Source organism: Neopelma chrysocephalum, unplaced genomic scaffold (genome assembly GCF_003984885.1).
Source record: "Neopelma chrysocephalum unplaced genomic scaffold, ASM398488v2 Primary Assembly neopelma1_59, whole genome shotgun sequence".
NCBI lineage: Eukaryota > Metazoa > Chordata > Aves > Passeriformes > Pipridae > Neopelma > Neopelma chrysocephalum.
The window spans coordinates 17,051,886-17,064,113 of NW_020897714.1; the positions used below are offsets into that span (position 1 = coordinate 17,051,886).

At 51.8% G+C, this 12,228-nt stretch overlaps 1 protein-coding gene across 2 annotated transcripts in view; it reads right to left on the reverse strand.

Moving 5' to 3' along the window:
- Positions 1 to 2,521: 2,521 nt before the first annotated feature.
- Positions 2,522 to 12,228, reverse strand: part of TEF (TEF, PAR bZIP transcription factor) — a 36,120-nt gene continuing 26,413 nt past the window's right edge. Inside the window, exon 5 of one of the 2 annotated variants that reach the window (XM_027680129.1) lies at positions 2,522 to 2,748. In XM_027680129.1, coding sequence (XP_027535930.1) covers positions 2,712 to 2,748 — 37 coding nt within the window. In that variant the 3' untranslated portion in view covers positions 2,522 to 2,711. The remainder of the gene's footprint in view (positions 2,749 to 12,228) is intronic. The other variant, XM_027680132.1, reaches the window with a different exon arrangement.

A 12,228-nucleotide genomic window follows, 5' to 3' on the forward strand; every position in this document is an offset into this window, starting at 1 on the left:
GCTCCTTTTTAGCAAAAGATGAGATGGCCCCTCTGCTGAGGAAGGTGCTGAAATACCTGTCATGCCCCTCGTATGCCAATGGCTGCGTGACCCAGTTTCCCCAGCTCCACCACACTCCTGCTGCCTCCTGCTCAAGGGGTGGCTTGCAGCTCCTCACACTCCCTCCTTAAAAAGCTGTTGAGGGGAGCTGCTCTGAATGTCCTTGAGGAAATCAAACATGGAGCTAGAGCTGACTCCCAGTAGCGTTCTTACCCATTCCCCCTCAGCCCTTCTAGCCTAAATTTCTTCCTGGAAGAGCTCACTGTGCCCTTGGCTTTGCGAGCCCCGGGAGCTGGGCTGCTGCTTGTGCCTGCTGTGGGCCATGTGACTGTCACACTCCACTAAGCAACAAAACTATTTTTTCCCCTTTGTGTCTCAAACCCCTTGTAATCATTTATCTAAAGCACACACAAGCGCTTACCCTTAGACATGTTTTTGGAAATGGAAAATTGAAGGCGACTATGTGCCTTCCTGATCCTTGCCCTGCATTTGCTTGGCTGTGACGCAGGGAGGCATGGAGCCTTTCCCTTTTTGGGCACAGGTAGGGCCTGGAGTTAGTTTACAGCTGATAGCTGCACAGCCTAGGCAGGGATTAGGGAAGAGGTTTAGTATAGCCTTGTTCCTCCCGAGGTATTTGCCACTGTGCTGTGTCAGGGAGCCTGAAGGGCAGGGAGAGCTGAAACCCCTGCCTGGAAGCCATGTGCAGGGACAGGCTCTGCCTTCCATCAGCCTTCAGAGAGGAGAAAGAGGTGCTGAAGCTCCACATTGGGCCAGTGCAGGGTAGTGCCTGGGTGTGGGAGTGTTTGCCAGGTGTTTGGACAGTGAATGAGTTGATCCCCCGGTAGCGTGCTCCTGGGGCATGGCAACAAGATGGGACTTGTCTCCTGAAACCTCCAAAGCGAGGGGTGTGGGGGTGTTGTTTAGACACTCGTCACAGGGGACTCCGTTATTAAGAGGGAAACTTGCAACTTGAGTCATCGAGCAGGCAGGCTCCTACCTGAAAGGAGGAGACAGCTTGGGTAGAAAATGCCATGCTTGAGCCTTGGGCTTCTCAGTCTGTGACAGCAGTAGTTTCTGACTTGAATCAGGCTGTTCAAGGAGACGGAGGGGGCTGGGTCGCAGAGGAAAGCCTTATGCAAGCATGAAAGGCCATTCCCTGGACCGTATTTAAAATACAGGCCTAGCAAAACAGCCCAAGTTTGGTCCAACAGGAGAGCATCTCTCACTACCCCAGAGCCTCCCAGAGACTTGGGATTATTGGGATTGAATAACACGTGGCACAGGCACCGCCAACAGCAGGTGCCTCCCTGTGTCCCAGCACTTGCCGACATGCCAGGATCAAGAGGTGGAAAAATACCACTGTTGGGGGGGCCAGGACCTGCTGAGTCCTTGGCATCCCTGAAGAGTTTTCCTGCCAATGCCACCTGCTCCCTGCTCACATGGCTGCAGGCCCAGCACTGCCCATGGCCCCAGCAGGTGTGAGGGGCAAGGCTGACACCATGGTCACAGAGGGACAGATAGGTCTTTCCACCTCACGTGTTCCTCTGCCAGAGCACAAGGCACCAGCCCAGCAGCAGGCTGTCGCCAAGGTTAGCCACCTCCAAAATCTTACGCTTTTTCCTTTGGTTTCTGTGGCAAGGCTCCAATTCAAACACAGCCGGGAACATGTTCACCCCAGCTCTTGCAGAGCTGTTCTTCCACTGTCCCCCCACTGCTGCCTGCATCGTCACCTCCAGAAACCTGATCTTTTTAGAAAGCTGCTGAAGAATGAAGCTTTCACCCGGCCCCAAGACACGCCAGTGAAAGATAAGCCCCAGCTGGCACATGGTGCTTTTAAGTTGTACCGGTCAGCAAAGGGCACATTTTGTGTGTGGCCATCGCCAGTGTCAAAAGTGACTCCAGTGTGGTACATGCATGTGCTGGGAAGGAATGTGATCTTTTTTCCCCCAAGAAGAACTCAGAGGCACAGGAGTGAAGTAGGAAAAGAGGATCTCAGCAAAGAAGATTCAGGGTTAAATTTTGCCTCTTTACCTTGAGGAGTGGCAAGGAATGGCGAAGCTGGAGGAGTGGGGGGAACACGCTCCCTCTTCATTGAATGCTGAGAAAGACAAGTGTGGTCCCCATGTTATTCTGCAGTTGCTGAAAGTTGAGGGGAGGGTTGTGCTTATTTTTTTTGGCCTTGCACTGCCAGCACAGCTAGATTGCTGAAGGAAGCAGATCCTCAGGAGGGAGTGTGTCCCTCCCACTTGGCAGGGTGTTTCCACCAAGGACAAAGTTTTCCTTCGAGTGAATTAGCCAGAAACTGCTTGCAGAAGGTGCAACTGGGGCTTTCATCAGAAAAAAATAAACCCGAAATGACCCACACAAGGTGATGCATAGGGAGGGCAATGGGCAATGTTGCTGCAGCAGGAAATGCTTCTTTCACAGGCCTCGGTTGCACAACTCAGTGAATTTTTGCAAAGGCCAAGTCCAGCTTCCCTCAACAACAGGCATTCTTGCATTTCCTGATCTTCCTGTGGTCGAGTTCAGTGTCAACACGTGCTGCTGCAGGCTCCCACAGAGGCATGAGCAACGTCACAGCAGGCCTCGGGCGCCTTTCCAAAACCTACCAAGGTCATCCTCTGTCTCTGTCTGTGTGATGCCCAGCTGCAGCCAGGAGGACATACTGGACGTCACGCAAAGTGGCAGCACTCACACAATCCACTGGGCCTGTGAGGGGCACATAGAAAAAACAGGGAGAACTGAAGAGACCTCATCTGCCAAGGGAGCACTGGGGTTTGCATCCTTGAAGGGAACGGACTGGCAGAGCAGTAGAGAACATGGGGGAAAAGACCAGCTAAGGTGTCTGGAAGACCACGAACATGAGCCAAGGAAGGACTGAGGAGCAGAGAGAAGGAGGACAGCATTCCAGGGACGTCAGAGGTGTTTACACACAGGTGCGAATGTCATGAGGAGGCAAGGCTGGAACTCCCTTCTTCCTATCCCCACCTGATGAAATGGTGCATGTTCCTGGTGACCCAACAGGGGCAGCAGCTGTGTAGGCCTCCTTCCCAGCCGGCACAGTCCAGCCGAGCCTGCCTGTCCCCACCTGGCTCCCTGCTTGCCACACTCTCATGCACAAGCCTACTCCAATTCTCCCTCTGGGCTGGTCCTGACATGGCCAGATGTCAGAGGGGGCCCAAGAGTCACAGTGCTGTCATTGCCTCCAACACGTGGAGACACCGAGGCCTGGGGGGAGGCCATGGCTTCACCGCACTCACGGAGCATGAGCACTAGGGCCGGCACCCATCGGTCACTTCTGACGCCTCATGCTGATCCTGCCACCACTGGGAGCTGCTCTGAATGGGAAAGGAGATGATGCAAAGGGATGGGATGGAGACATGCTGGGGAAGGACAGCTTATCCTTCGCAGCCACACCATTGCCAGCCATCCACTGAGGAAGGGCAAGGGCTTGACAAACCCAGATGAAACAGGATCTAACAAAACAAGCCCAGGAAGAGCGCATGGGCTGTGATGCTCCGAAGCAGAGCCGAAGGTGCCCAGCGTTGCTGAGGAGAGCAGTGTAAGCTGTCAGTGTTGGACAAGGCCTTGAATGCTATAACCTACAGCCTAAGTGCTAACACATCAGCATGGGGAACCACAAATTGCTGATTTTTATAAACATAAACAAAGAAACTTTCTTATGTTCCAGATTATAAGTCACAGCACAGATCAAGTGTATAAAACCATGCAAGAGAGACCTCACTTGGTTATTCAAATGAGAAGTTTGGCCATTGAGACTTCCCGATCGATACAAAGCCAGATAAGAAAGATTATTTTATTCTCATAAGACTTCATTTTTAATCTTGGAGTTATTGTCTTCTCTAAAGCCACAGTGCTCTTTGAAAAATATTATTTTCCTTCACAGAGATACTTGTTATGGGAATATTTTGACCAGTCATTAAACATAAGTTGAAACCTTTCCAAAGTCAATGGTTACAGGGGTGAGAGTGGGGACTACAACAGCTCCATAGCAAGCAAAGAATAATACAGCATCTAACCAGCAGGTACTCCATCAGTCATATTGCACCAGTATGTATTGCAGGAGAAAGCCACTGACCACATCTCTTTGTGAACACACAGACAACATCACTGCTGAGAAGATTTTTCTGCTTTATATTTTTAAGCAAAAAACTCCAGGTTTCCCACCACCTTAAAATGGTATGAAAAGACCCAAACTTGGCCCCAGTGTTTTATATCATGAGATACCTGAGGCTGCTGAATCCTTGACTCCTCTGAGTCAACTGCTAAGAGCTGCTCTGGGGACCTGTGGGTCTTCCAGCAACACCTGGATTGATCTCTACCTGTGACGGAGCTTTCCTGGAAGGTGGGATGAACTGGTTGAACGAGGTTGTCTGAGGACCACAACACTAATCTGTAAAGCATCACTAGGAAGTGGAGGTCTGTGTTAGTAATTGTGTGCTGACCCTTCCCTGGCCTGGCCAGTAGAGCTTCATAGTCCAGAACTGGTTGGAGCTGGACATCTTCCTTTAACGTACCTGGAGTGTGCTGCAAAGTTGCACAAGTGTCTTCTCCAAAGCTGCTCTGCTCTCATAGGGTTTTAAGAGCTGGTAGGAGGGGCCCATTACCATGAGGAAGCCACAAAAGCCAGACCACGGGAGAAGGCCAGTGTCACCTCAGTGGTGTGGCAAAGCTTCCCACAAATGGCTGGAGGTGCCTTTTGGCTTCCACAGCCCAGGAGGTAAAAGGGTGGGGGGAAGGGGTGTCACTGTGTTTGCCTGGTTGACAAAAACCCACTGATTTTATCTAGTGAGTCTTGTTGACCTTGACAGAATCGGGTGAGGTTGTGAACAAAAAAAGTCCCAAACCCTTCCCAAGTGTTTTTCTGTGATACAACTCTGTTGAGGAAGGTACGATTAGCAAGAGCACCTCCATTTATTTCACTGTCTTTTATGTTGCCCCCTCTCCCTGCAGGGTCTGCATACAGAAAAGGGTGTCCACCGCAAGCTGTGGATCCTGTGCCTGTTTCCTCTGCTCTTGTGCCTGGTGAGGCAGTTGGCCACTCTCTTCACCTGGAGATACTGGTGGAGGAAGTGGTAATTGCTGCTCCTGGAGGGAGCCACGTTTCCTCCTTGAGGTAATTGTCACTTGGCAGGATCTTACTCATCTTGTGGTGGCAAGGGCTGGCTTTCCAGGCTCTTCCACCAGCAAAGCAGGCTGCACTGCCGTGGCTCTCCACCTTGCAGACACTTAAAAGCCTCTTACCCAGGGGCACAGCTGTCTTTACTCCTGCCTGGAGCCTGCCCTGCCAAAGCCATAGCTCCTGCTGGGTGAATGCTGGCCTCTTCAAGGCCAAGCAAAGCAGGTTTGACCTTGGGGAGTTAAACACTCGAAGTGGTCCACAAATGAGTTTGTCTGCTCTGCCTTGTGGAAGCAGACTAGAAAGGAAGGTGAATGGATGCACCTGCACCTCTGTAATGTTTGCTGTTACATGTATCTGCTGCCAGAGGCTATAAGAAGTCCCCAAGAGTATGGAAGCGTTTCCCAGATAGCTGGTTATGATACCAGCTAATGCCACCATTGGTACTGCATTCCCCACAATGAGAGCTCAACCACCTGGGGAATTTGGGAAGCATCCTTCTCCAGGGACCCATCCTTCTTCTCTCCCTCATCTCTCTATCATCCTTGCTCCAGTGGATTATTTTCCCTAATGCTGTAGTCTAATCCTGGAAGCAAACAGCAGCCAGCAGTAGGGTGCAAGGGAGAGTTCTGCCACCAGTGAGCAGTGATATCTCTCCCTGTAGTACCTTTGCCTCGTGCTGGACCCATTCATCCCTGTGCCATTCATCTGTGATCATCTGATTCCCTTTTTTCCCCCTCCACAGCTCTGCCTGGTCTTCTCCACTTCCCACACATGCCTTGCCTGGCTGGCAGTGACTGCCCTCCATGCAGCGAAACAGCACTTACAAAAATGTCGGCACGGGCACGTGGCTGCGGGAGCTCGTTGCTGCGTGGTAGCGCGGGGGGCTTCAAGCTCAGTGGGAGCGCTGGCTGCACACTGCTGGGCCCATCTCGGAGCAGTTGGCTTGGCTGGCAGAGGTGTCTCTGTTCTATTAGTGCTGCTGTAATAGCCCAATTAGTAGCTCAGGTGTTGCCACAGTCTTTGGCTTCAGCCCAGGAGCTAATGACAGAGCAGGTGGCAGATGCGAGGATGGCAGAAGCGTGGCTCGAGATGAGGGGAGTGTGTTCAGAACAGCTTGTTGAGACCAGTCTTTGCTGACCAGTTGGGGTGATGGGTATTGCAAGGTGTGTTCTTGCTTTGCGAAAGACTCAAAAAAACCCCTTCAACCTTTGAAGGATGCTGCAGCTGCATTTGGCTCTGCCACCCCTCCCAGGATGTCCAAAATTACCTTGGGATTACAGCAGTGACCACAGCCAGTGACCAGTGGTTTACAACAGGAGGAAAACTCATTAAACCCCAGAGGCATTTAATCAGAAGCAATGTGGCAATGGGGCACTGACATGCCGTGAATGTTGATGCAATATGATGATGGGGGAATAAATGTCATTGCCTGATGAAAGTAGCTCTGTCTTAACCAAATTCCTGCACTGTGTGTCTACCACAAATAGCCTGAGGCACTTGGGAGCTACTGATCCCAAAGCAAAGCTATGGAGGGAATATAGGAGGGAGGAGAGGAGAGGCTGAAGAGTTGTGGTGGGAACTCTCTTGAAGTGTACAGGCAGTGCAGCGAAGAACGTGCAACTTGACACACAGCAAGAGCTTGAGGAGCCTTCTCCAAGCAGGTTGAAGAACTGGTTAAAAAGAGGCTTAGAGCTATGACCAAAGAAGCTGATGATGCAGTTTGACTCCTGCTGTGCTTACAGAAGCAGGAGTTTGTACTTTCTTTGTAGGCAAATAGGATTATGTCAAACTACCTAATGCCATCATTCAGTTCGCTTACTAATGGAAACACTGAGTACAGGCTAATTGCTGGAGCCAAAAAGGGAGACAGGTTTTTTCGATCACCATTCTGTGTTATCTACAAGTACAAACTGCTCCTGCGGTGCTCTGTATAAAGCAGGAGTATAAGTGCAGCTCTGCTTGCTTACACTTATGGAGGAGTCAGTATGCATGGGCCCTCTGAATCTTTTCCATCCCAAGCTCCTGTCCTTGCCATCCTTCCTCAGGGCCTGTTTCTGCTTCTGCTGCACTCAGTATCAGAGTTGACTTCCATGGGAGCTTACAGCCCTTGGGTGTCAGTCCCTCAGTGGACTGCAAAGAAAAGGAGTCAGAAGGTCTGCCCTTGGTTTTGTATCCGCTGTATTGATGCTTTTTCCCTCCAATGGCTCCAAAAACACCTTCAAGACCACCCATTGCTGCTGAAATACAGCCCCATCTTCAAAAGAGCTGTGTGACAGTGGGTGTCAGGGCAGCCATTTTGTACTAATAACAGTAATTTTGTACTATTACCGTGTTGTGCTAGGGAAGACAGAAATGACTAATTAAAATGTTGTGGAGATAGTCAAGTCATGAGAGCATTACTCAAGTGCAATTTAGCTGGGAAGCTGCAATTCACAGCTCTGCTATTACAAAAATACCACAGGACCTAATTCAGCAGACATTGTCACCAAGGGTATCAGGTTAGCATCCCACCTGAAAGCAGCTCCAGGCTACCCACCATCCAGAACTATCCACTGCTGGCTCCCAAGTGGTTGGTGCCAGTTCCAGCAACCATATTTTTTTTCTGGCCTAATATCAAGCAGGCCCAAGGTGTTTCAGCTTGCAAACAGGCTCGTAGCTCAGTGTGGCCTTGCTCCATATCAGGGTAGCACTATCATCAGTGGGAAGCAGAATCCCAAAGCCCTACTGTTCCTCACGTAGATACTTCTTCATGCCTTACATAATTTTGCAACTGTTGCTCTCTCTGCTGAGCCATCTCCACATTCTCTAAGGAAGAAAATGATGAAGAAACTACTTCATAGTGAAGGGAAAGACCTGAGAGAACAACTTGGTTCTTGTTAGCTGGGGGTCAAAGCAGACTCTACATAGCCCCTAAGTGTGCCCAATCACTGCAGTGAAGGCCCCAAGGCATGCAGGGGCCTGTGGCGTTTGGACTTCAGGCAGCAGAGGGAAGACAGGCAATTAAACATCAGCCTCTACAGCCTGATGTAGACTGGTGAGAGAGCTGGTGCCTGAAGCACATGTTGTAGCAGCCACAATCCCTCCCCTGCTGTGTCGGTCCCTGCTTTTACAGCTGTAGCAACAAGTAGCGGAGGTCCAGTGTAGTGGAGCCTCGTGGGAGGAGGGTTCAGCTGAGAGGTGTAAGCTGCAGGTGGGCTTGGAGCCCACGGTCTGGGGTAGAAATGGAGTTTGGGTCTGTACTACAGCTTGTAGGAGTTGGAGGGCTCTTTTACTGACAGCTCCAGCACCACTTTGGCTAGTGGAAACCAGTGACTAGTAAATGAAGGGGGAGAGAAGTGAGGCAGGGAGGGCAGAAGGAAAACAACAAGAAAGAGGACAAAGAAAAAGAAATCTGAAGATGAAAGTCTAGCCAAGCAAAGGAGATGGAGGGAGGGGAAATCAAGGAGTAACACCAAGGGAGAGATGGAAGAGAGACAGTAATCTCCCAATAGGCCAGGAAAGGGAGACAAGAAGGAGCTGGGTGTGGAGAGGACAATGGGTCCCATCCAGGCACAAATCTCTCCTGCTGTTGCTGTCTTGGGAAAGATGAGTCTGTCTTTTTCTGGAAATGCTTAGTGGGCAATTAGCACAAATACCTTCTCTGATACATTCTGTGACACCGTGAAGCTAAATGATGTATTTTACAGGAGAGAAAAAGTGATCTTCGTGGGCTCAAGGGGGCATCTTACCCCTGTGAAAAGACCCTCCCTGAGAGGTTAATGCGGGGCCAGGCATGTGCAAGAGGCAGCAGAAGTAGCCAGGCTCTAGGGAAGGGCTGTTTTGGTCCTGAGTGGGCTGGTCTAAAGGAAGAGAAAATTGTGGACGTATCCTGGCAGCTGAGTCCCCTGCAACCCTCTGTGCTTTTGCTGCCTGACTGGGAGATTGCAGGCACTGTCTCTGCTCTGGGCCAGAAAAAATTACTTTTGCAAGGAAACACAGACAAGATCTTTCATCTAGCTGGCCTGCATGTGGTCCCCTGCAAAACTGTGCTCTGCTCTCTCACCTCCTCATGCTGACTGCCAGTGCAGACGTCATGCTCACCAGTGAGATCTCCTTTTCCATACGCTAGAAATGCCCAGTCTTGCCTCAACTTGGCCAGCAGCAGCTTCTCAAACCTTCTGCCAAGGCTGGCTGTTGTTACCACGTCTCCTCAGTGGGACAGGATGGCGAGGCTCAGCCTAAGCACATAGCGTGCCCAAGACCTCGGTGCCAGCAGGATGCAGGGGGAGAACAAGCTTCCCCAAGCCTGGACTCATTCATAGGCCAGCAGCTTTGCAGCGGGTCTGGCTGAATGATGCGGAGCCAGGAAGGACATACGCTGGGACTTACTCATTGCTCTGGGATGTCAGTCCTAATGGAAAACAGCAGGGAGTAGTTAGAATATGCCAGAAATATTTACTAGTTAAGGCATCCATTTTGCCAACAGTTGTTAGAAGTCCATAGCTGCCTGAAATTTCAGGATTGGACTCTGGCTCCTGCTCCAGCACCAGGAGAACCCAAGCACAATCCCAGCACCATCCTGGTGGCTCCAGGTCATGCCTCCTGTAAAGTGGGTGACTGCATGGCTGCCAAACCAGCCCCAGGCCTGCCCAGCCCCTGGGCAACAACAGTCATGTCCTCTGAAGCACTTTTGGTTTGTGGACATGGAAATAGCCTGTTGTGGTTTGGGACTAGGATGAGCTGCATTGTTCTCCCCACTGACAGGGGGCTGCCGTGAAATGCCAAGCTTTCCCTTTGCTCTGGGAGAAGCTAACTGGGTCTCAGCCTTTCTTTCGGCAGCTGGCCCTCCTGGTGTTAATTCTGGGGTCCAGCTGCGCGTTCCCTCTCAGCCCGCGCAGCACAGGCACGTGGCTGGCGCTTAGGAGACACACTTTAAATAACCGCACCACAGTGACTCATGCCTTACCCAAGGCAGTCTGGCTGCTGGCACATAAAGCATGAAAGCCGGTGATCTTTGGAAGAAGAGAGGATCCTACAGTGAGCAGGCATATGGTTCAGTTCCTGGCCAGAAGGTGGGAGGGGTGGAAGTGTTCCTAGATGAGATAGGCTGGGAGGCTGAGGCTCACAGGTGCAGAGCGGTGGCTTCCCCACCGCTGTCCAACTCTGTCCTCCTGACCTGCTGCCACATGCACAGCCCCTGTCTCTGGAATTTCCCTGAGTTAGCAGTTTTCAGAGCCGAAGAGGCTGAGGGAGGTAGGGAAAAAGCATGTGGGAGCAGTGCCTGAGCCCAGTGTGGCTGACATGAGGGGACGTGGAGTGCTCTTTTGCCCTTTGCAATGTTTGTCCTGTAGCACCGAGGTGGCAGAAAAGGGCAGGCAGTTCTGGTGGTTCTGGTGGACCTTCACCTTTTCCTCCAGCACTTGAACCATCCTCCATTTCTCCAGCCCCCACCAGTCCCAGCACTGCTCTTCTCACCCTGTCTCCCTCTCAAAACTCTACCCATCCACTCGGTCTCCTCCTCACACCACTTTCTCTCAGCACTGTCCTTCCTGCACTGCCTGTCCCTCTCCTCCTCCCCAGACCTGTCCTCCCACACCTCCTGCTCTCCCCTTCCCAGCTCCCCTCCCTGGGGAGCTGCTCTGCAATCCATATTTTCTGCTTCCCTGTGCCATCTCTGCACTGCTCCCTCCTCCTTCACTGCTGGTGGCCACATTTTCCCCTCTGGCAAACAGTCACCCCTTGGGACCTACTATGGTATTTCCCACAGCCCTCCCCACAGCCCCCAACCCCTTCCCACAGCCATTTGCCCCAGAAGCACCACAGCGGCCCAGAAGCCCAGGCCAGCTTTCTGCCATAGTGAGGCCAGCCTTCGCTTTTGGGTTGCATCCTGCTCTCCCTCACCTCCTTCCCAGCCCATAGCTGTGGCTGTGTTGCCCTTGACAGCCACACGAGGTGCCTTCCTCAACCCACAGGTTTTTTTCAGGGCCTGAACACCCTGGAGCTGCTCATCAGCTTTGGCAGGATAGCGTAAATGTCACGTCCCTGCCTGTTCCCAGCCTGATGCCTGTTCCCGGCCTGGAGCAATGCCCGCGTGTCTCCCATTATGTAAGGAGTAATGTGTATGGGAGCTGGGAGGCCTTGGGCTTGCTTAAGCACCATGAATGACAGCTGCAAAAATGAGAAGGGGACTATTTTTAAATCTTCCCCCTCCCTCCTTCTCCAGCTCTTCCCCACAGCCCCAGCCAGGCTGCGCAGATGTCCAGCCCGTGGGGGCAACTGTTACTGCTGGGCTTGGCTAAACCAGTCCTGAGCAATGCTTTGTACTGCCACAGAGGGACACGCAGCACCTCGGCACAGGGCTGGTGGTACCTGGAGGACATGTTCTCTTCCAGATCTCCTTGCCCATCAACAGTCCCCTGACATCCTCTCCTCACCTCTCACAGCCCTGTGTGCTGGCAGGACCAGCAGTGACCCTTTCTTTCCCCAGGCCTCACTCTGTAACTTTAGAAAGGTCATTCCCTCTTCCTTGAACCACAGGGTTATCACAATTCCTTGGAGCAGAGCAGAAGGGATCTTGAGAGGGGAAAAAACCTACATTCTCCTGAAGATACATGATACTCCAGCACCACCCTATCCCTCATAGCGAGGGCAAGAGACAGGTGGTCCAGAGCAGGGGACCACATAACGTCCCATCTCCCACTGAATGCTGCTGGCACAAGGACTGGCAGGGAAGAGGCAAGGTGCGTAAGGAGTTGGCTAAGGAAGGGGCTCTGTCAGTCACAGGGAGAGTTGTCAAAACCAGCAGTGTTTTGCCTCAGAATGCTGTAAAAAAGACATCCCTCAAGCTAGAGCATTGGAAGAAGTCAGGTAGTGGGTGGACACTGTCCATGTGCTGCCAGTTTGGCTCTGAATAAAGACTCTCAGTTCAAGGATATTCCCAACAAAGAATTGTCTGGAGTGACCAACAAGTACGAGGTACTGCTTCACCTGGCATTGCAGATGCTGCTCTAGACACCCCTCCTCTGGAAGGATGGAGCTGACCTGTAGCAGGTACAGAGCAGGCTTGT